The following is a 22,133-nucleotide window of genomic DNA, read 5'->3' on the forward strand; positions in this document are numbered from 1 at the left end:
GTGTGAGTGGCTAAAGCCAATCCTGGCTCATGTCCAGTCAACCGATGTCCTTTATATAGCTACCTTTATCTGCACAGGTCCAGCCTTATCTGGCCGTTAAATCCGTTTTACGTGCTTCATGAAACGAATTGTGCCACACGCGGCATTAATAAATTACACGGAATTATTTTGATTGTGCGCCATTAACCATCCCACTGAATTGCCTTTTTTTAATACAAATTTAAAAACATTACGTAATGTATTATTAAAGATGTTGGCAACATACAACTTTCAAAGCCATTGATTATGAAATTAGGATTATTCAAAGATGATACTTTCAAATACAACAACTCATTTAAATATTTATTTATAGTATTTTTTTGACAAATTACATATTGTGGCAGTTCGTTAATTATGGTTAAATAAATCAAATATATTTCATATTGAGTGCATAGCATAGAAAATACAGGATAATAATATATCGCACTGTGTTTAGGCAATTAAATAAAACAATCCATTGATGTGTTGATGATACATAATTTTAAAAGTTTACATTTATAGTATTACATATATAAATGCATTAAACTACTCAACACACAACTCCTAGTTTTAACCCGCAATAAAACTTTTCACAGGACTTTCGAGCTTTCTATTCAACGCCCTTTCAGTCCTTTCTTCGCCGCAACCCTTGCCATAAATATTTACATATCTTAATGCAAAATTAGACAATGCGACCCACAAACTTGGGGCTAAAACACTAACGCCCTAAGCGGTCGCCATTCGGTTGATTGGCGAGAAGCTCCAGCAACCAGCAACCAGGACGAGGACCAATACGACACCCAAGATATTACAAACAATACTCAAGGAGACAGCAAACAACGTTGCAAAAAGTTAGCCACGCTGAGGCGGCGGCGGCGGCGGCGGCAAATAAAAAAGTACACAAAACTGGAGGAGAAAGAAAGAACTTTATGCTAATTTCACTTTTCTTGAACGATGGCATAACCCAATTCTTCTCCCTGGCTTCCTGGCTTCCTGGCTTCCTGAGTTTTTTCCCATTTCCGTCCAGAACCAACAGATAAATGGCGCCAGTAGCTGGAAGGAAAGTAAGTGTATGACTTGAGGTGTGGGAAGTGGCTGATATGATAATTTCCAGCATTGAAGGGCACGCAAAGTTGCCACAGGATGCGGATGCGAGTCGAACGTGACCCAGGCTAGGAAAGTGATGGCTCCAGGGATGCAATCAAATCCGAAGCGAAACTCTAGTTGACATTACTTTTTATTGAAGCCAGTTATGATTTATGAAGATTTGGCAGGCTTAGATGATCGAAAAATCACGCATGTTATATTTTCTTAAAAACTGTCACTTTTTAAACTCAAGGGCATCACAATAGGGGAGCAACCTTTTTCTGACACATAATCCTCGGAGACTTATGCAATCCACAAAAAGACGTGAAACAAAGGGTTGTATTCGTGGAAAAAAAGGATACATCTGTATATAAATAAATACAAATTCAAGCCAAAATGTACGTACATTTGTATGTTCCATAAGTCTTAGACAAGAGTACCTGTATCCAACCCATTATATAAGGGGTCAATCTAAAATATTGCTGAGCAGCTGATTTGCTCTGCGGAGGTCAATTCAAAATGAATTTCTAATTAGGCAGCTCAAAGGCCGGAATGCAATCGTAGCTGGGAGCAAACAAATGCGGCTAATTAACATTTCTGCTGCCTTCTGACACGTCATCAGTCAGTCCTTCAGAGCCTATTCAAATGAATTTCCCATTTCCCATCCAAGATCCAGCATTTAACCTGACGACAGTGGCGGTCTCGGGAAGCGGAACACAATAACACAATTACAATTACAATACCACTATTTTGTAGATTTTATTTATTCTTATTTTAGTTTTTACATATCGGATGATGTTAAACTAAGTGTCACAACTATGATAACCTTGTAGATTGTATAATGCACATGTTCATGCATGTGATCTTATTATTTTGTAAATCAAAACAAATATTTAACAGAAGTATAAAACTCTCGGTTGCCATTTGAATTCCTATTGGAACGTATAGTTGAAAGAGAAAAAAAAGACTGCTTAAAACAAAATTATATGTACGGACAAAAATGCTCTCTCAGTTCCAATTCCATTCGTTTCTCCTTCGGTTTAATTGAAACCAGATAGCCAACATGTTGGCTTCAAACATGTTGGAGTCGAACAGGTTCGGTCTCAAATTAAACTTGAGTGTAAAAATATTTCACCTTTTTCCCCCCCTTCGGTTCGAGTGAAAACAGCTAGCCAACATGTTTATGCTGAAGTCGAACAGGTTCGGTCTCAAATCAAACTTGAGTGGACAAGTAATTCACCTCTTCTCTACCCCTGCTTTTGTTGCCGCAACATTTCTCCTCTTTGGCAACATATAGGGGAAGAATAGCGCCACCTGGCGGTATTTGTGAGGCTGCGCAGCTCCACCTGGTGGCAAATGGAATATTCAGTGGCTCCACCAAGCGATGGTTTTCCCATCGCTGGCTCCACCTTTCGGTAAATTGTGGTTTTGTGGCTCCTCTTGGTGGCTTATGTAAAATGGTTGAAATATTAACTTTATCAGTATTCTCTTACACCTTACTCATTCATTATGTTTCTAGCAGTGTATTAAAAATGATGTATCTGGCTCCAGTGTGCGGGGTCCATTAACAGGGGTGCGTATCTGGCGATTTTGTGATGCATTTAAGGTTATTATCACGTATTCGCTGAACTTCAGGTAAAGGCAAGCGGATGAACGAGTAGATTTTGGGAGCCAAACGCTAGAATATTAGAAAAATGTCAGTATAATCCCTAAGATGCACAATCTGATGTATTTGGTATCAACACGCCCACGCAGTGCAATAGTGATCCAAAACTGTGCCACGCCCACGCTATGCCGATATTTTTGTCTTGTTTTAAGTAACTCTCAATCCTGAACAGCTGAGAGTAGTATTTATTTAACTGACTTTCGCTCACTGAATACGTACAGTCACAATCAAACAAAATTGAAGAATGATAATAACAATAATGAAAAACCGAAAAGGAGCAACTTCATTTATGACTTAACTGTCCACAAGCTCAGTCCGTGGCGCATTAGACCCCATTTCTGTTCTCAGGGAATGGTTGAGGCCACTCATTTGGCCATAACCGCCTCGCGTATATATCTACACATTGGTTTAAAGAAGGGCCAACACCGAAAGTGCAAAATGCTAACTGCGACAAAACTGAAGAAACTCGCTTGCAAATTGCTCCAGCTGATCAAAGCATAATCCAGAAGTCGATCAACGAGCTGGAATGATGGGAAACGGGCGTCTAACTGGAAAAACTTAGGTACACGAACCAAGAACACGGAAGCAAAAGAAAAGCTCTAGCTCCCGTATAAAAGAGTCCAACTTCAGAGAAAATAGAGGAGAAACAAGAAAAAGAAATATATGAATAATCTTAGATCAAACCGGGCAGCTAAAGTGTCGAGAGGAACATTTAAGCACAAAGGACCACTTTTACATCGCGTTTCGTGCAGCACCGGTTTAAGGATCTCCAAAATGGGCCAACGTCGTTAACAAGTTTGAGGTGATAGACCATACGCAAGAAATTGTTAGGGTCTACAATGCGTTGTGCCTCGTAAGTGATGGGAAATAAACCACGAAAAGAACCATGCCCAATCAGTACTAAGAGAGTAAAAGCAGTTTCATGCCGCCGACCCATCGGTAGAGTGACTTCCCAAAGAGCCCACATCCGACGAGCTAGCCGGCAGCAAGCGTGCCTACCCAGGACGCAACTCCTTTGGCCCACGTCCCTAACAGGCATGTGGCACTAGTATGCTGACGTACCAGACGAAATCACACCATTAGTTACTTCCAAGTAATTAATTATTTAATTTTTTTTTTTGTTTTGAATTCCTTTTTGTATTCCTCTCGGGAACTTAGGGCATCTACGAGAGCGATCCATCTAACTTTGTTTTGTGCTGTCTGTTTAGCATTTTCCCATGTGATGTTTATTTGGGAAAGTTCTGGTTGAGCGGTTCTTCTCCATGTTTCTCTTGGTCTTCCTACCATCCTTACTATGCTTCTAGGGTTTCTCCTCAGAGCGTCCCCTATCCACATCCATTTCTTCTTCCTTATTTGGGTGTGTATCGGGGGCTCGATCGTAACGCGCCACAGCTCTATGTTGGCTATTCTGTTTGGCCAGAATACTCCACATATGATTATCAGGCATTTGTCGCTGAAATCCTGCAGCTTCTGCGTTATTCTCTTCGTTGCGAGCCATGTCTCACTTCCGTATAGCAGTATGGATTTCACACACGCATTGTAGATCCGGAGCTTTGTTCGTCGCGACGAATTCTTGGGATTCTCGGATTCTTCGGGTCGATCCTGAGTTGATGAAAAGATGTCATGTCATATTGCAAGTTATTTCTAGTGGATTCAATGTCAAAGTAGACTTGTTCGAGATATATTGCAACGAGACTGCTGATCTTTTCGTTCGTTTATATCTATGGTACTGTCCACAACCGTACATAAAGTTCTGATCCATGGCCCACGAATCGTCCAATTAGCAATTTTACTGATAGGACAGCTATCTGAAGAAGCTCAGGAGAGCATTACGGAGAACATTACTCGCGGAAATGTTCACGAGAAAAGACATTTTTCTCCGACTCTTGGCTTCATCAGATCCGCTAATTTCAAGCCTACGAAAGGCAACTCCGAAAAAGGGAAAAAGTTCGTTTCCAGAAGCGATCGCACTACGCTGTTACGAGAAATATACTTCTGAAGACGAAAACACAGAAAGTAGTAAATCGGAGGAAGAAAATTCTGAAAGCGTTGACGGATGTTCGGATAGTGATGAATTATGTACTTGAAGAAATCGTACCTTTTTGTAATATAGATATATGTAATAACAGATAAGAGAACGAATAAATAATATTCCATGGAACATGTTCATAAATGTCGTTCTTCTTGAAAAAAATATCCATTATTTTGAATTTTTGATTTGATTCTGGTAATGAGCGAATTTCAGTACAAACGCACTATTTTTGGCATAAATGTCTGCCATTTTGGATCCGCCATTTTAAATTTTGATTTTTTTTATCATTTTCGTAATCAGCGACCCCAAAACCTATAAAGATGTTACAACAAACGAAAAATATTGGCTTTTTGATTTTTGGCCAGGAATTTTGGATTTCCGACCACCGTGCGTCGGCTGATTTGTCTGTCTCTCCATATGCGGTATAGTCTCCCAAATGCTAAGCGGGCCTCCACTGTTGGTTATGATGTTGCCAAGGTATGGGAAGCTGGTGACGAACTCGATTCGGTTCCCATGTATTGTTATGTTTCCTTGGTTGGAGTGGTCGAAACGCTTAGCTTTTGTTTTTGCTACGTTTATCTCAAGTCCGACGCTGCTGGCTATCCTGACGATGTTATCACATTTCCTCTGTATGTCGCCGAGTCTAAAGAAATGCTAAAGAAATGGTCAATACATCCGCAATTTCTCGTAAGATTCAATATTCTGATATCCCAATGTACCTCCAATACTCCATAAAAAGAACATATAATACCATAAAATTTTATTAGTGCATCTTTTTTGCTAGACGATCCGATCGAAATTATAATAAGAAATCTAAATTAGGATCCTAATAAAATGTTTTCGATAAAGGATTTTTCAAAGATTTCTCAGATCCATAGTTCTGTCATCGAGGCTTCTTCTTCCTTTATAATAGAAGATCAGGCTTACCTGCTTACTATTACCATTTTTAATCCTTATTGCTCGATTAAAATGATAAAGTACCTCAAACATAAAATAATTAGAGGGCGATATTTCGGCAGTTCGACCTCTAATATAGTTTACCTAATCACAGAGCAAATTTGTGACTTGTGTCGTAAATAAAATGGTTGACACGCCCAATTATTATCCTATCCATTTATATGGGTACCGCATCGCATACAATATTTATATCCGTTTCTCGCAGAGTCAAACTTTTTGGCAAATCGATAGAAATTTACTAGACTAATAAAAAAAAAACAAAATCACAGCATTTTTGAAAAAAATGGAAATGGAAGTTTGTTTTGGGAGTAGCAACGTTTGCTTTCGAAACTCGAACAGCGTAATCGTCTATAGAATTTGCATGCTTAAACTTAAATTAATTTTACATGATCACACATCCGCCCAAAAAATACAATTAATTTCAAAAGTTTTCATATTTTCTCACAGTGGATGATATACCCGTTACTCGCAGAGTAAAAGGGTATACTAGATTCGTTGAAATGTATGTAACAGGCAGAAGGAAGCGTTTCCGACCATATAAAGTACGAGGGTCGTTTGATAAGTCCGTGACTTTTTGAATAAAATATATTTTTTTCGTCAAAGAAGCGTTTTATTTCTCAACATAATCTCCTTTTAGCTCTATACATTTAGTCCAGCGTTTTTCCAATTTTTTTATTCCTTCCAAATAATAGGTTTTCTCAAGGCCCTCAAAATAGTCGTTTGTCTTAGTCTTACCGCCGAGCCATTTCTTCATGTTTGGAAACAAAAAATAGTCACAGGGGGCTAAATCTGGAGAATATGCTGGATGGGGTAGCAGTTCGTAGCCCAATTTATGAAATTTTGCCATGCTGACTACACACGTGTGCACCCGTGCATTGTCCTGATGGAACAGCACTTTTTTTTTCGCCAAATGCGGTCGTTTCTGCTTCAAATCAATATCGAATCTGTCCAAAAGCTCTGAATAATATTCGCCGGTGATCGTTTTACCCTTTTCAAGGTAATCGATGTGAATGATACCTTGTGCATCCCAAAAAACTGTGGCCATGACCTTGTTGGCCGACAGACCCACCTTGGCCTTCTTTGGTGCACGTTCACCCGGAGAAACCCACTGTCTTGATTGTTCTTTGGTCTCTGGTGTGGTGTGGTGGATCCATGTTTCGTCTACGGTAACGAAACGGCGCAAAAATTCGTTTGGATTGCGGTTGAACATCGCCAAACACTCCTTTGAAATGGTCACACGGTTGCGCTTATGGTCGTGTGTGAGCAATCGCGGCACCCATCGCGCGGAAAGCTTTTTCATGTCCAAATATTCATGTAAAATGTGATGTACCCGTTCAGTTGAGATGCCTACAGCCTCAGCTACCTCACGCACTTTCATTCTCCGATCATCCAATATCATTCCATGGATTTTGTCGACGATTTCTGGCATGACGACCTCTTTTGGGCGACCTGAACGTTCGGCATCACTTGTACTGGTACGACCACAACGGAACTCAGTAAACCATTTCTTAACCATTGAAATTGATGGTGCAGAGTCCCCATAATATTTATCAAGTCTTTCCTTGGTTTCGGTGATGGATTTTTTACGCAAAAATAATGCTTAATTAGCACACGAAATTCACTTTTTTCCATTTCGTTAAAATTCACGAGATCGTCTGCTTTCAATGCCTATAAAACGCAAACAAAAAACGCAGCTTTCTCAAAATTTTACAGTCAGCTGTTAATCGATAACTGCTGACAGGAGCAGTGTTGTATTTAGAGCAGGTGCGCGGCAAATACAAAAAGTCACGGACTTATCAAACGACCCTCGTATATATATTCTTATTCAGGCTCGATTCAATCGATTTAGTTTATCTCAATACTAAAACCAGGAGTAGCTCCTATAAACAAAGCATCACCAATTATTTCTGGATCCAGAACCAATCTGAAGTAATAAAAAATAAAGTTGAAACTATAAACACCTTGCAGAGCCTGTTGGTAATTGCTCAAGAACAACTAAAATACAGAGATGACATTTTGCAAATGCAAGAAAACCAAAAATGTGGGAGCCAATACCCATAGTGAAAGCGATTCTTATAAACTGAAAACCAATAATAACTTTTAATATATTTTAATATTTCTGTTGAACGTTTTTTTTTTGGAATGGAAATGGAATATAACTAACTGCAGCAATGGATTTGTTGGCATACGATATAAACCATTTTTAACTTGAGATTTAGTGTAAAAACAGGAAAATCTGAAATCGAAGCGTAGTGGGATATTTATATGTAATCATCTGATAAATAATAAAAAAAAACATTTTTTTGTATCATATTTCAATGATTATGAATCCAATTTGCCAAGTCGATATCAACAGGCCAGAGTGCCAGAAATGGATGGTCCAGGTTTACTCCAAATGTCGGGATCTCTTCAAAGCTAATACATTGCCCAATTGGGGTGTAGACAATACGCCTGTTCTTTATAAGGCAGGTGTGGAGGCCATGACTGTCGTAGATTGCCATCGGCTCAAGCGGGAATTGGCCAAGGAAGTGGCTAAAGAGAATGACGAGGTTGATGATCTGGACGATCTGGATGAGCTGGATGATCTGGATGAGGTTGAGGAGGTGGAGAACGCTCTTGATCCAGAAAGATTGGTGGGTCTATTTCTGGTCCTCTGCGCAATCGTTATCCTGTTCGTTCTTTTATGTCGAATGAAGCGTCGAAACATAGAATTAAAGGAAGTTGAGGTTCCGAAACCGGAACCCCAGGAAGCTCCACCTGCTTCAGCCCCAAAAAAAAAGAGAAATCGAGCCGCCAACTGCAAAAGCTGGATGCGCAGGAGCTGTAGACCCTTCTTCCTCCACAACGAATCTCAGGTCAGACAGTACCAAGCCCGTGCCGAAATGGAGGTGGCTGTCCACGAGGAACGCACACGGCGGAAGATCGCCATGTGGACAAAGGCCCGGGAGAGGGATGCCCAAAAGAAGAGGGATAAGCTGCAAAGAATCATAGACAAGGCTTCCAAAACTTAATACCGAAGGGCCACAATACCTACAATTTTTGAAATATTTGTATGTACCCCTTTAATGGAAATCACACATAAGTAAATAAAAGTATAAATATAAAAACAGCAATTTACAAATTACATAGTCGTTTTCTCTTAGCTGGATTAAGAATAAGGTACAGTTACCGTTTAGGGTTTCTTTTGTTTCACTTGCAACTTACTTCGTAACATAGATGTACAACATACAATAAATATATACCACGTCGATGTCGGCTTTTCAGCTTATGGATTTATTTTCTCAGATCACAAAGAATATTTCCGTCTTAAAGTTACTGCGTTGTGCAACAACAGCTCAAATGATATAAGCAACTAGCCTCTTCGACGCCGATCACTCTGAACTCTAGTGAATTACTTGAAAACAGTTGCACATAGCCAAATCCTTTGGAAATAAATTATACAAACTGGTCTCTTACACTTGCCACTAAAGGTATGTCCACTAAAACGGTTTTCGTTTGTCCAGAACAGGTTATACTATAAAATCGTTTTAAGGCAAAGGTTGAAGTCACATATTTGATTGCATACAGCTCCTAGTTTAATTGTATCTTTTATGTATGTATAGTTGTAAATAAATTGATTTACTTTAGGCCATCGATAAGCAGCGATTATTAGATCGTATTCAGACGGTATTGCTCTTCAAGCTTACATATATATCAAGTAATTACTTATATTTTGTGTAAATCTTTAAAAATTGACCAGCCAAGCTTGTGCTCAACAGTTATTAATCTGTTCCACTTATTATTTAGGTATACGTAAGGCTCACTCGTAGTACGATTAATCTGTGGCGAGATCAATTAGTTTATGCGCTCTATTGTGCGAGTGTGTGCAGGTGTACAATAGCAATATGGTATTTCAAAAACACGAACTTAATCTAAAACAATCAACTATTTTTAACAAACATGCAACTGAGAATTATGTGATAAACCTAATAAGTATGTATGCAATCTTGTCTCATTTAAAGCTACTTCATTCTGTTAGAAATACCGATTGTATGACAACATATGAAGGTGACGTTCAGCAATTTAAGGCCGCTTTTGGTCCATGTTTCCTATATACATTCGCTGGGCAGCGAGCCTATGTGAGTTTCTTGGCCCATTTCAGGTCGTCATCGCGGGGCTTGAGCCCCGTAAAATGCTCGATGATAAGCTCGAATGTTGACCAGAATCTACTCGAATACATAAGCCATTATAACCATTATAACCATCATAGTTGTTTTGATAGAGGGCCGTACCTGATGCGTTCCAGTGGCCAGTTAAGCCATCCGGTGGTGATGCAAAAGTAGGTCTCATGGGGCGCCACGTGATGTATTCGATGATGCTTGCGTGGCAGGATTATGTGACAGCTCTGGAGTAACAGGACCCACCTCGGCAATCCCCAATAGGTATGCGACCATTTGTGTATCTTAATAGGGTACGTTTTAAGTTTTGGCAGCCAAGGAAAAACGTTTCGATATACCTGATTGGTCATGGCCACGAATATGGAGCAGAGGAACACATAGGCTATCCAGCCGAAGTGTTGCTGGATCTCGCTGGGCGTCCTGAAGTAGAAATAGTGGACCAAGTACCCGAGAATTGGTATGCCAACCATAAAGTTGTCGCCATTCGTCTCAATGAAGTCGTGTCGCGTTATAGATGTGGGATCTAGATGATGCTCGCGAAAGGGTCGGAGGAAGTTCTAAAATAATCAAAAATATATTCTATATCAGTTGACACATTAAAGTCTCGATGTATATGCTTACCTTTCCAATCATGGGAATGTCCACCGATCCCCATGTGTCTGCCGCCCAGTGAACCAAGCCGGAGGCAAAGTCAGCCGTTATAATGCCGCACAGGGCGGACAGAAAAGCCACACTAATCCGCTCCAATCTCAGGTGCCTAACGATCAAGGCCAGGTTGATGATCATCAGGCCAATGCAGGTGTATACGCAAATGATTTCCTGGGCACGTTTTCCTATTTAAATAAAAAATGGAAGTCATTGAATCCAAGAGTGCGCCCTATAGTCGAGCGTCTCGACTATCATATACCCATTACTAAGGTAAAGGAAGTCAGGGTTTGTAACTCTGTAGGTTATTTTTAGCAATTCAGGGCATGTACTTTATTGAAATATTATAAATATAAACTTTGAAGTTCACCTTCTAGTAACTTTACCCGCAACAGCCTTATAGTATATAGCCTGTGTGAACTGCTCACCTGGACTGTACAATAAAGCCAGTTCCTGAGCGCCCTTATTCTGCGGACCCCATCGCGGAGAAGTCGAAGTTATGGTTGTTGAGTTGGGGGATGTTGTATTGGTGCCAGTGGGGGTGACCTTTAGCTCCTCCGGATTAACCGATTCCTGGTCGTCAGTGGCGGCGGGTGCTAAGTTGCCATTGGGGTCGTCCTCGTACATGGAGTTGGCCAGAATATCCATATCGCTCTTGGCCGTCATCGTCTGCGGATGGAGGAGTTTAAAAGAGGAGTTGAGCGAAGTAAACGGCTTGGAGGCCTTGACGACAGTTCCTGACTGATTGAATTCAATGCAATGACTGAATTCAATGTCAGGCCACCCGATTTGATTGCCTGTGAATAATGGCATCTGGATCAATTGGTAACCCCTACATAATTGATGATTGCGGGGCCAGCCATGTGGTCATAAAATACGTATATCTATATATTTAAATGATTAAAATGTTTTCGAAAACCACCAGCTTTCGCTGCAGCGCAACTAAAGGACACACCGTCCGTCGCGTAGCTCCAAAGGATGACCTCTGGTCAGGGATCCCAGCATGTTGCGTCGTTCGTTGATGTCATTACCTCCAGCTGCACCGACTTCCCTCCCTCTTCAGCACCAAGCGACTGGTCACGCAATATTTTGGACTTACGCCTGGTCTGCAGGGACCACCAGAAGCTAACCCTACCGAATGAGCTGACCTAAGTTGAGTTGAGTTCAGTTGAGTTGTCATAGGCGGAGGCGCGGTCTGGATGTGCCTTAATTAGGCAAATTGGTATTTAAATTGTTGTGAAGGCTATTTTTTGGGTAGGTTGATTAACGCGATGGGCTTATATTAGTATTATATTTTTAGCAGCTTATTTGTTTCTTTGTTATTCGCTGCTTTATAGTTGATGAGGCACTGCTCGCTCATAAATGGGTTCAAACACGTTATGTGGGCGTAAAACGTGAACAACAAACAAAGTCTCATTTGCACTTCAAGTTGGATCAAAATAAAGTTATTTTATTATTTTAAACTACTATGCCCTTTACACCTCAAGATATACTATTTCCGAAGATTACAGTCTGGATGAGAACTTTGAAGCACAGTCAACAGTCCAGACCAATATTAATGGTAATAAGACCGGGGCACCTCGATCAGTAGATCAAACTAATTTTTCATATAAAATAAAAAATATGCCAGAAAATATGACCTCTTTAACTAGAAAGCAATAGTTTATTGATTGCCGTTGACTTTTTATGAATTAAGAATACTTACTCCCCCAAAGCGCAATGGGGATTAGAAATTGACAAACGCGCTCGCAGTTAAACAAATTATCCCAATACGAATCGGAAATATTACACAAATTAACTGTTCCAATGCTTCAAGGGCCGTATTTCATTAGGGAACTAATGGTGAAAACACATTAATCAAAACCGGCAACTGCCTATTGATAAAGCACCTCCGAAACACGCGTGGCCATATATTCCTTGCTACTAATGTTTCCGAATCCGAGAGTCCGAAGGACACGAGGACAGGACCTGTAATGGGACGGTTGAGTTCCAATACGCCCAGCTGGCAAACGCAAACATTTCAGGTGACGTGCACCGGCCAGGATAAACAGACGGACGGAATGAACCCAGTAGAGTGCTGATTTCAATTTCAACTGGGGAGAACGCTGTAGTTGAGTGCCTCGACTATCAGATACCCTTTACCGATTAAAAGAAATAAGAAGGTGCAAGGATCCTTGCAAGGATCGGACGATTATAATCGTTATAACCTTTTAAAGAATATTACAATTAGAACGTTGTTCGGCATACTATTCGTGATACGGATACCTTCGTGAATGATCTCAATTGTTCAGTTTTTGTGAATCCCAATAAAGATCATGTCAGACTCGTCTTGAAGACAACTTTGTTATGACGGTAGAGATGAAACCTATCAATCCGGGATTCATATACTTCATAGGGTCGGATACGGTTTTTTGTACCTGTTACATAATCTTCAACGAATCGAGCATACCCTTATGCTCCACGAGTAACGGGTGTAAAAACACATGCCAACTCCTGAAGTTGTGGGTGTAAATGTAGCGATTGTGGGTGGTGGGCGGTGTTAAGCGGCGAAACCCAAATGAATGTGAGAATGTCGGCAACTAAATTCTTTGGCGCCGACTTCAGGGACGCCCACGCCTGTTTTAGATACCCTGTAGCCACAGGGTGCGATCAACTTGTTTGCTAACTAAATTTTATTCCAGTTGCAAAAAAAATGTTCAATGTATGTCAGGTAACCATTTCACATTGAAAGAATTGAAAAACAAAAAAATAAATTTAAAACTTGATTACTTGAATTATTATAAGATATGTATACTAATATAATAATAATCAATATTTTACGCGTTTTCCTAGCTTACTTTTGCCAAGTTTTTCAAGCGATTTAAATATCAACGCACTGAAATCCCATTAACCTGTTCTTTCAAAAATTTGTTGTCCAGAGAACAGAGAATTCCGTCCTTCGAACCGCCCACCTGGCTAATTATTCGTTTGTTTGCTTGCGCAAGGCATAAAAAAGGGCGCACAGCCAACAGGTAATAATTTGGCACAATGTAGCCACGATTTTTGTTGTGGCGCCGCGGGAAAGAAACAATTTATTACACGAAATGCGCGAGAAGACACTCCAAATGGGAAAGTTTGTTTCGTTTTCCAAAGGCAGGTTGTTTGGAAAAGGTCCACCCCATTCCTTTCGGGTGACAAAACCACCAGCTTTTGTTTGCCCGTCCTAACTGCGCTCTTCTTTTAAACATTTGTAGTTGGCATAGCGGTATTTATAGCCCCGTTTATTTGTTGTCGCGACTTTTCGCGAATTGATAAGAAACCTGCAATCGGCTCTATTTTTAAAGCAAGCGAAAATTACTCACCGCTTTGCAGGTGTTTCTATTGTTATTGTCGGAGCTCCAATGTTGTTGTTTGAGGCCTATTTCTTTCAACAATTAAATCTAAATGACCGTCTGCCAACTATTGATTAGGACCAAAAGCATGTGCACACGCAAGAAATTGTGGGGCATTCACTAGCGGCGCTTTACAGCGAACCCAGGCGTCGACGTCCTATTTTTTATAGTGGCATCGAAATGTAAATAAATGCCGTGCTTTTTTCTTTCGGGTTTTGTATGCACGTGATTTAAGGCTGCCCCACCGTACACACACACACACACACGCACGCCGCGCACTCTCGCACTCACAAACACACGCGGGCGCGGGAGCTGCAGTAATAGTACCGCTACTTTGCACCAGTAAATTCCGAAAGAAACTAAACTAACGGGAAAACCGAATCGTACGGCGCAGCCATTTTCATTCATGCCCCGAAGTCGCGTGTGTGTGGGTGTAAACGTGAGTGTCGGCCACTACCGTTACGTTGGTTTATTTTTGCGGTTTCAAACGCCACAGTCTGTAATGTTAGCCGTTTTGTCGTTGTTAAAAATATTGTAATTTTGACGGTTAAGCAAGTGCAAATTATGACTTAGAATTTTGAAACTACAACCGCAAACAAAGCTTGCTTGATTGCTTGATATATGTAGGTTTCTATCTAAACGAGAGTAATTAAACATTTAATAAAATAATTCATAAGTATAGGTTATATAAGATAGTTTTATAGCTGCTCAAGCCTTAAGGCTTATAAATCTTTGTATAATATTTAGTACATCTTATGAAAATAGTTCAATCAAAGTTTCAGTATAAGCTAATTAAAAATGTATCAAACTAAACATTGGTCGGGGAATACCCCAGTGATAGGTGTTCCGCCCCTGAATGTATCGATAGTCGATAGCTCGGCAGCGCTGCCAGTAGGTCGGAAAACATATGGTCCACCGGCTGCACGCAACTTACCTTGTTACGTCGCCTCTAAATTTTTTGAATTCATCTAGGTTTTATTCAATTACAATGTTGCCGGTAGCACTTGGAATTTACAGAGGACTGGTCAATATTACTCGGAATAGCCGGGGAGCTTTTCACACGGCCAGCGCCTTTCGATGCAAGGCGGGGACTTCGACTGAAGAAAATGATGCGGCTGCCCCTGAGGGCGAAGGAGAGGATACCACCAGTGGTTCCGCACCGGACGCAAAAGATCGCAGCAAGGCTATCCCCGTGGAGACCTCGATTCGATACTTAAAGAGCGCCGCTTACAAGCAAACCTACGGCGAGGACTTTGTGTGGACGCAGTATCGGTAAGTGCAAATGAAAACATGCACATAAAATCTTTAATTGCATCCAAAATCTTTAGGCGCAACCACAAGGGCATGTATGCGCCGCGGAAAACACGAAAGACGTGCATCCGTCAGAACCGTATCTCAACCGGAAATCCTTGTCCCATTTGCCGTGATGAGTACTTGGTACTGGACTACCGCAACACGGAGCTCCTGGAGCAGTTCATATCGCCCCACAGCGGAGACGTCCTCAGCTACTCCAAGACAGGCCTGTGTCAAAAGAGTCATTTGCGACTAATGGTAGCCGTTCAGCAAGCCCGCGACTCCGGATACCTTACATATGATGTTCCCTTCAGGGAATATGATTACAACGAGTACTACGGTAAGGAGCAGAAGCAGAAAGCTTAACTAACTGATTTACTTGTTTTAATTAAAAGAAATTACTGTAAACAAATTCATGCGTATTGATCGGGGGAATTATGTATTAAAGGTAGTCTTTTCTGGAAAACGCTCTTACATATATATAAACTAACTTTAACAAAATGTAAAACAAATAAGGTTTAGAGAAGGGGACATCCAACGAAATCACAAGATCAAGACACTGGACTAACGAGTTTTCCCATATTTTTTTATTGACGATTATCAATAGGATTTTCGGTTACCGCTAAGTTTAAATTTATTAATCAAGTAATTGCTGTATCGGGTGAACTGATTTAAATGTTAATGTACAAAATGTACCCCTAGACCATTTGAATGTTCTCCTTGTTCTCCCCACCGAGTTCGTCCTCAAGGAGCTGTTGATGCGATCGCTGAGCCAGCAGCTGACCGGATTCGTGGAAAACTCGCACATTTTTCTTGCAGTTGTAAAAGCTGCAATTACCTAGCAAGTTATCCTCGTTGAACCTGAAAACCAGTATATTAGTCGTAAGTTTGAAGTGTAACTTAAAACGTATTTTTATTTACCGCTGAAGTTCGCTGAATTTGTTTAAAACCAGTGCTTTTTCCGTTCTTTGCTCTCCCAATACAAAACCATCTGCCAGGATTCCTAAAGCACAGTTTTCAAAACTGCACTTGCTACCCTGCAGATTAACCGAAGTGGTTTTCTCCAGCAACTCTAGTCCAGTCTTGCAGGTTATAAACTGGACGTTTCCCAACTCAGCGCTAGATTTCGGTCGCATCGATACACCCACAGCAAAGTTTTCAATTAGGCAACTTTTGAGTTCCACGCTGGCGCCTGGCATGCAGACAATACCCTCCTGGGTGCTGGAGCTCCCATCGCCCAGCATGCGACACCCTCGCATGGTCAAAGTGCCGTTGCGCAGCAGGATTCCTCTCCGGACATGACGGCAATCCAATACCAATTCGGACAAGGTATAGTCGCCATCAAGGACCAACAGGGTGCTATCCTCATCACTTGAGCAAACCACAGGCAGCAGGGAAAGATCTGCAGAAGGAGTTAGTATGGCTTTCGGATTAGAGAGCCCCCTTATGCTGCCATTATCGTTGAGGTGCTCCAAGAATTTGATTGTGTGCTCGCCAGGCGAAAGCAGAATATCATCGTTGCTCTGGCAGATGCTCAGGACATCCTGCAGGGTATTGGACAGTTGCACATGCGATTCCGGCTTGATAAGTGTCTGGGCCAGCTTAAGCAGTTCAAGCTGATCCTGCAGTTTCCCCGGTAAGGTTACCACATGGCTTATGGAATCCGCTCTACCAACAGATCCTCCGATTGTTTGGTTTTCCCTGATGAGCAGCGAAGCCGCTTGAGGCTGTTTGACTGCAGCTCACTATAGGCTCGCCTCATTTCAGGATTTTCAAGGATCTCGAACTCGCTCCTTATGATTGCCATGCGCAGGTGCAGGCACATCAGATCCGTTACCGGAAGACTGGAAACATTGAGACTGCCATTGACACTGGCCGCCTTAGATTGTCTTTTAACGGGCTCTGCTGCGTTGTCACTGAGTTCCACAGCCTCGTCGTCGCTCTCGGCATCGCTGAGATCCAATTCTAAGTAGTCCAAACGCTGCTGAATGTATTCAGCCTCCGTGAGCAGGGTGCGCATGTGCAATGCAAGTGGGCGAGGCAGTCTGTTCTTGCTGAGATCGCAGACTAGTTGTATACGAGCCTGCAGATGCTGTTGCACCCAATCCCGATCATCGTCGTAGTCCTTGTCCCAAGGCATCCACACATGCGTATAGAAAAAGCGCAACCGATCGATGCATTCTGCTGTGGTATCCACATTCAGCGCGGTGTTCTCCTGCTGCACAGTGGGCCACAGCTCCACCAGAGACACTTCATTACTCTCCGGAAGGTGGACGTCGTTATCCTGCACGGCGGTTACAACAAATACCGCCTTCAGCTCGTCAAAGATCACCTGCTCCACGTAGCCGTAAACAATGGTAGGATAGCGCATTTTCAGATCCTCGCAAATAACTCGCGGTATTTTCCAAATCGCCTGCCATCCTTAAATCCATATAGTATACACTATACATGTAGTTGCTTTTTGCGCACGAGTGTGTGTGGGTGGCTTACCTGCAGGCTCAATTTTTAATTCAACGTAGGATTTCCACTCGGATCGAACCTGGGATGCAGGCATTACGGCTCCTTCCCATGAAAGTACCGCCTCCGCTTCTTTTAGACGCTCCAGATACGATTTTTCAAAGGTAAACACTTCCATTTTCCCCTATTAAATGAACTATGTGTTCGTTTATAAAAATTTTTGAAATGCGTGTTCAGACGAAGGCTTCGATACCGATTGATCGGGCGATGTGCGTTATCGCACAGTACAACCATGCGTTGAGTTTGTCTAGCTTTTTACTCTTTGACTGTTATTTTAAAAGCGCATATTTTAAAGCTACTCCTGTTTTTAAATATATATGAATTCTGTGTTCATGAGCTTAAGTATTAAAAATATTGTTGACAAGCTTAGATATTTGAATTATGAATTCCCGATCTAGCTATTTCTGGCTAGATTTAGTATCAGCTACTTTTCTCGACCAATTATCGCCAGCCCTACTGCAAGTATCGATTACAGTACTCACTCAATGCGGTTTTATTGGCGTAAACACAACTATTGTATACAAGTTTAAGATTTAAATACATATTTGAGCACTATGGCCTCAAATAGCATGCCAGAGGAGAGTTTCGAGGGCGGCGATGTAAGAAAATAGTATAAGCAACAGCTCCAAGTCTCCGGTTCTTTCCTAATCACCCATTTCAGTTCAACTTCGATGACGATGCGGACGATGACCAATTTGTGGCTACCAACTCCGGAAGAAAGCGCCTTTTCAGCAAGGAGCTGCGCTGCATGATGTTCGGATTTGGAGACGACAAAAATCCATACACGGAAACCGTAGACTTGCTGGAAGACCTGGTCATCGAGTATATTGCTGAGACCACTCACCGGGCAATGGAAATCGGTCGAACAGGCCGCGTTCAAGTCGAGGACATTATCTTTCTGGTGCGCAAAGATCCCCGAAAATACGCCAGGGTCAAGGATCTCCTGACCATGAACGAGGAGCTGAAGAAGGCGCGAAAGGCCTTCGATGAGATCAAGTATGTGGGTGAGTATTGCAACGATCGTCATCCCCAGATCTAGATATAACCCAACATTTGTTTTTCGAATTTTTCCCAGGCACCGAGGGCAAGCTTAAATGACAGCGGCCAAAAAAAGCAACACCAAATCCACGTGCAAGCCAATCCTAGCAGTAAGCTCCAATACAAATTATTTTACAAGTCTTTAATATTCTAAGCTAGCGCATAATAAACTAATCAAAATAGTCTTCAATGTCAATGTCGGGATTCAGAATGTCGTCGCCATAGGGCTCCAAATCGATGCCGTTCAGGATTAGGTTCTCGCAAGTCTCTGCGAGATCATTGTTGCCGATTAGCATGGCTCCCCGTAGTCTGCCATTCTGAAGCACAAACTTGATGTATTCTTTGTTTCTCGTGCAGCGCACCAGAATTTCGTAGTCCCTGCCCAAACCCTGACCATTAAAGCGTCCCAACAGAACAACAGGGTATCCGAAAAGTTTGGTAACGTGGCCAAAGAGCTCGAAGCAGAAATCCTGGTACACGCATTCGCCTTCACTGGCGGCCGCCATACTTCTCCCCGCCATGGAGCCCATTTGCCGAGCTTGAGTCCACAGGCGCATCTGGAACCAGTGCATCGCGGCTGGCCAGTTGGCCGTGCACACATCACCGGCCGCAAAGACATCCACCAGATTGGTACGCATCATTTCATCCACGCATATGCCACCATCTGGTGAAAATTCAAGTGGGGAATCACAGGTGTAGTGGGTATTAGGCAAAACCCCCGTTGCGGAAACAATAAAATCACAGGTCAACTGCTCAAAGCTCCCATCCTCATGCTCCAACTTAACTATAACACCTGTGCGGTCGGCGAGATCCTGAACGCTGTGTATACGAGATTTGTAATAGATCTTCGGTAGGCGCTTCTCTTCCCTTTCACCTGATCCACTCAAATCGAAGGTGCGATGCCAGTCTGGACCCAATGCAGCTCCATGGTTGTTAGTCTGCTCCTTGGGCAGCACTTCACTGTACCGCATTCGCTTAATAGCTGTAGCTGGAGAGGAATCTTGCTCCTTAAATTCATTCATGGCTATGTGAAAGAACTCCGCTGCTCCTGGATCCACAAATGTGGCCGAGATGTGGGAATCCTTAACCACCCAATGGACATTTATATCCTTCAGCTCGTAGGCCAACTCACTGGCAATGCCTCCATTGCCCAAGATCATAATATCCTTTGCTGTCGTCAATTTTCGCTGCAGCTGCAGTACAGAGTCCGTGTCTCGAATGCCAATGACAAGGGGATTTACTACTTGGCCGCAGAAGAGCTTGGGTCTTCCACCAGTACAGAGGCACAGATAGCGATACTTAACCTTCACACCTGCTTTAGTCCGGATGCAGTGCTCGCTGCTGCTGATGTGATCCAGTTGATCCACTAGGGTCTCGAAACTAGCTCCCATTTCGGAGACATCCTGTTCCCGAACATCGAACTTGTGCAGATAGCGAGCCACCGGCACCAAATTGGTGACACTCTTCACGATGCTGGACTCAGTGAGCAGGAGAATGGAGGCATTGGGTCGGCAAATTGCCAAGGACTCGGCGCAGCTGACGCCAGCGATACCTCCACCGATCACCAGAAACTCGCACTCCCGCGACATCCTCGGGAACAATTGCTATGATGAAATACTAAAAAATAATGAAATAGCAATGTGATTCACATTCCCTAACAAACAACTGAACAGCTGATTGCGGGGCAGCACAGTGAAACCTGTTTTTAAAGCACTCCACGAAAAAAGTGGCATAGGTGGAAAGTCTAACAAATATATATTTCGATTGAAATTTACATGTTCAGAAAATTAATTTTTTACGATGTTACTGCTGCAGATATTACACAATTATAGCAATGCCGTTTCAGCACAGTGGTTGCAGTCTCGAGCATGAACTGTACTTTGTGTTTATCACAAAGAAGATACCATCAGCTGCTTTGTTTGGTATTTAAAAAATGCCACAACTCAATGCAACCCCACTAAATATACCGCGCAACAGCCAAATAAACCCCTAGGGACGCCTCTGGATTATTTATAGACAACCTTAATATCAACAACACTTCATCGGTGTATGTCCCATATTAGTCTTCAGAGAAAGAATTAGGAAGGACGAGGAGGCACCATGTCCAAGGATCACTGGATGAGAAATCTGCAAAGTGAATTGCGCGACCTGTCCATCATCAATCTGGCTATCCCAGGTACGTATGAGATCATCGCACTAACTGAATTAATTGAGCAGTCTGCAATCTAGTATAGGATCCCACAATTCGATGACATATGGTATAAATAGCAAGTCTGAACTATCGCCAGATGCGGAAACTTCCATTAGGCGATGGCATCGCTTCTTTCCCTGTTTCGTCCGCCGTTGGTCCAAGACGCAATCCGCTGGCACTCTGGAGCAACTCGAGTTGGGAGTGCGGTACTTTGATCTAAGGATAGCCCAGAAGGATGACAAGTTTTACTACTGTCATGGCCTCTTCGCCATGGAGATTTTCGAGCCGCTTTTAGAGATCCGCCAGTTCGTCGACTCCCATCCAGAGGAAGTGGTTATCCTAGACTTGCAGCACTTTTACGCCATGACAGTGGCTCAGCACCAGCAGCTGCACAAAGATCTGATCCAGTTCTTCGCCCATCGTCTGTACTCCACGGTAGATGGTTCCCTCAAGGATTGTACTTTGAATAGATGTATGGAAATGCATCGGAGCGTGGTGATCATCTATAGGCGATGTCCCATTCCGCTGCCGCTTAGATTCTGGCCCAGTTATTCGTGGCCCACTCCGTGGCCAAATAAAACGAGTGTCAAGAAGCTGCAATCCTTTCTAGAGGACTCCCTACTCTCGCGACAGCCCCAGCAGGGTTATGTCTCCCAATGCCTTATCACGCCCACACCTCGTTATATCGCCTTACGGCTCTTCTTCACCCTAAAGAGCGCAGCAAAACGGGTGGACAAGAAGCTGGAGCCTTGGATTCAGGAACAGATTCCAGGTCCCTTCGAGCCAAAAGACGAGCCTAGGGTTAATGTGTTTCTGGCCGACTTTGTAAGCCTTAAGGACGGACAGTTCTGCGATTTGGTAGTAAAACTAAACACAAAATTACTGGAACTATTGGCTGTGGATAGGAATCTGGAGTCCACTTGAAAGCGTGGCAAAGGAGGACCCGAATGATGGAGATTTCCGCTATTATAGGAAAGGCAGAGGGAAGTCAGGGTTATTAGCCTGTGGTACTTTTAATATTTTTAAAAGCCAATATTTGGATTTTACTATGAAACAAAATAGGTCTGGAAAACGTAGAAGCATTCTTTGTAAGACCGAAAATCATGAAAGAGAATAAGTGATTTATTTGATAAACTATTTGTAAATTGTTTTTTTTTTCTTT

General features: G+C 42.3%; 7 protein-coding genes and 1 pseudogene across 12 annotated transcripts; 4 read left to right on the plus strand and 4 right to left on the minus strand.

The window, feature by feature from the left end:
- Positions 1-6,546: 6,546 nt before the first annotated feature.
- LOC122614403 lies at positions 6,547-7,391 on the minus strand (annotated as a pseudogene).
- A 702-nt stretch (positions 7,392-8,093) lies between these two features.
- LOC122612844 lies at positions 8,094-8,908 on the plus strand. Of its 2 annotated transcripts, XM_043786699.1 has the most exons (2): positions 8,094-8,392; positions 8,456-8,908. In XM_043786699.1, exons 1-2 carry the CDS (start codon positions 8,135-8,137, stop codon positions 8,768-8,770), a joined length of 573 nt encoding a protein of 190 aa, XP_043642634.1. In that variant the 5' UTR covers positions 8,094-8,134; the 3' UTR covers positions 8,771-8,908. The 2 variants fall into 2 exon arrangements, with proteins under 2 accessions (XP_043642634.1, XP_043642633.1); XM_043786698.1 differs by having other exon boundaries at positions 8,094-8,908.
- Positions 8,909-9,472: 564 nt separating this feature from the next.
- Positions 9,473-14,534, minus strand: LOC122612842 (plasmanylethanolamine desaturase). 3 transcript variants are annotated; one of them, XM_043786695.1, is made up of 7 exons: positions 14,390-14,534; positions 13,903-14,089; positions 10,990-11,230; positions 10,538-10,749; positions 10,255-10,473; positions 10,031-10,200; positions 9,475-9,964 (listed from the first exon to the last, which is right to left on the minus strand). In XM_043786695.1, exons 3-7 carry the CDS (start codon positions 11,225-11,227, stop codon positions 9,874-9,876), a joined length of 930 nt encoding a protein of 309 aa, XP_043642630.1. In that variant the 5' UTR covers positions 11,228-11,230; positions 13,903-14,089; positions 14,390-14,534; the 3' UTR covers positions 9,475-9,873. The 3 variants fall into 3 exon arrangements, with proteins under 3 accessions (XP_043642632.1, XP_043642630.1, XP_043642631.1); XM_043786696.1 differs by having other exon boundaries at positions 14,396-14,513; XM_043786697.1 differs by lacking the exon at positions 13,903-14,089 and having other exon boundaries at positions 9,473-9,964; positions 14,390-14,522.
- Positions 14,535-14,809: 275 nt separating this feature from the next.
- On the plus strand, positions 14,810-15,637 carry LOC122614139 (28S ribosomal protein S18b, mitochondrial). Its single transcript, XM_043788628.1, has 2 exons — positions 14,810-15,204; positions 15,261-15,637. Exons 1-2 carry the CDS (start codon positions 14,840-14,842, stop codon positions 15,589-15,591), a joined length of 696 nt encoding a protein of 231 aa, XP_043644563.1. The 5' UTR covers positions 14,810-14,839; the 3' UTR covers positions 15,592-15,637.
- Positions 15,638-15,810: 173 nt separating this feature from the next.
- On the minus strand, positions 15,811-18,060 carry LOC122613567 (protein nessun dorma). The gene is given in 4 exon segments (XM_043787795.1): positions 15,811-16,086; positions 16,147-16,888; positions 16,891-17,646; positions 17,716-18,060. Coding segments are annotated over 4 exon segments (1,806 nt in total). The 5' UTR covers positions 17,861-18,060; the 3' UTR covers positions 15,811-15,923.
- A 141-nt stretch (positions 18,061-18,201) lies between these two features.
- On the plus strand, positions 18,202-18,976 carry LOC122614067 (transcription initiation factor TFIID subunit 13). The gene is made up of 3 exons (XM_043788534.1): positions 18,202-18,341; positions 18,404-18,746; positions 18,818-18,976. Exons 1-3 carry the CDS (start codon positions 18,297-18,299, stop codon positions 18,838-18,840), a joined length of 411 nt encoding a protein of 136 aa, XP_043644469.1. The 5' UTR covers positions 18,202-18,296; the 3' UTR covers positions 18,841-18,976.
- On the minus strand, positions 18,908-20,452 carry LOC122614062 (pyridine nucleotide-disulfide oxidoreductase domain-containing protein 1). 2 transcript variants are annotated; one of them, XM_043788528.1, is made up of 2 exons: positions 19,655-20,452; positions 19,417-19,599 (listed from the first exon to the last, which is right to left on the minus strand). In XM_043788528.1, exons 1-2 carry the CDS (start codon positions 20,367-20,369, stop codon positions 19,565-19,567), a joined length of 750 nt encoding a protein of 249 aa, XP_043644463.1. In that variant the 5' UTR covers positions 20,370-20,452; the 3' UTR covers positions 19,417-19,564. The 2 variants fall into 2 exon arrangements, with proteins under 2 accessions (XP_043644462.1, XP_043644463.1); XM_043788527.1 differs by having other exon boundaries at positions 18,908-20,451.
- Positions 20,453-20,572: 120 nt separating this feature from the next.
- On the plus strand, positions 20,573-22,108 carry LOC122614064 (PI-PLC X domain-containing protein 2). Of its 2 annotated transcripts, none has more exons than XM_043788530.1 (2): positions 20,573-20,956; positions 21,010-22,108. In XM_043788530.1, exon 2 carries the CDS (start codon positions 21,029-21,031, stop codon positions 21,893-21,895), a length of 867 nt encoding a protein of 288 aa, XP_043644465.1. In that variant the 5' UTR covers positions 20,573-20,956; positions 21,010-21,028; the 3' UTR covers positions 21,896-22,108. The 2 variants fall into 2 exon arrangements, with proteins under 2 accessions (XP_043644465.1, XP_043644464.1); XM_043788529.1 differs by having other exon boundaries at positions 21,015-22,108.
- Positions 22,109-22,133: the final 25 nt, after the last annotated feature.

The sequence above is a fragment of the Drosophila teissieri genome, chromosome 2R, assembly GCF_016746235.2.
Source record: "Drosophila teissieri strain GT53w chromosome 2R, Prin_Dtei_1.1, whole genome shotgun sequence".
NCBI classification, from domain to species: Eukaryota; Metazoa; Arthropoda; class Insecta; order Diptera; family Drosophilidae; genus Drosophila; species Drosophila teissieri.

Excerpts from the sequence above, each read along its gene's own strand:
- LOC122612844 (XM_043786698.1), top strand. The coding sequence starts at position 8,135 with ATGGTCCAGGTTTACTCCAAATGTCGGGATCTCTTCAAAGCTAATACA.
- LOC122612842 (XM_043786697.1), bottom strand. The coding sequence starts at position 11,227 with ATGACGGCCAAGAGCGATATGGATATTCTGGCCAACTCCATGTACGAG. Across the intron at positions 10,750-10,989 it reads GGCTTTATTGTACAGTCCAG|GAAAACGTGCCCAGGAAATC; the intron begins GTGAGCAGTTCA and ends TTATTTAAATAG. Across the intron at positions 9,965-10,030 it reads TGGCCACTGGAACGCATCAG|ATTCTGGTCAACATTCGAGC; the intron begins GTACGGCCCTCT and ends GTATTCGAGTAG.
- LOC122614139 (XM_043788628.1), top strand. The coding sequence starts at position 14,840 with ATGGTCCACCGGCTGCACGCAACTTACCTTGTTACGTCGCCTCTAAAT. Across the intron at positions 15,205-15,260 it reads TTTGTGTGGACGCAGTATCG|GCGCAACCACAAGGGCATGT; the intron begins GTAAGTGCAAAT and ends CAAAATCTTTAG.
- LOC122614067 (XM_043788534.1), top strand. The coding sequence starts at position 18,297 with ATGGCCTCAAATAGCATGCCAGAGGAGAGTTTCGAGGGCGGCGAT. Across the intron at positions 18,342-18,403 it reads AGAGTTTCGAGGGCGGCGAT|TTCAACTTCGATGACGATGC; the intron begins GTAAGAAAATAG and ends CACCCATTTCAG. Across the intron at positions 18,747-18,817 it reads CGATGAGATCAAGTATGTGG|GCACCGAGGGCAAGCTTAAA; the intron begins GTGAGTATTGCA and ends AATTTTTCCCAG.
- LOC122614062 (XM_043788527.1), bottom strand. The coding sequence starts at position 20,369 with ATGTCGCGGGAGTGCGAGTTTCTGGTGATCGGTGGAGGTATCGCTGGC.
- LOC122614064 (XM_043788529.1), top strand. The coding sequence starts at position 20,881 with ATGTCCAAGGATCACTGGATGAGAAATCTGCAAAGTGAATTGCGCGAC. Across the intron at positions 20,957-21,014 it reads CATCAATCTGGCTATCCCAG|GATCCCACAATTCGATGACA; the intron begins GTACGTATGAGA and ends AATCTAGTATAG.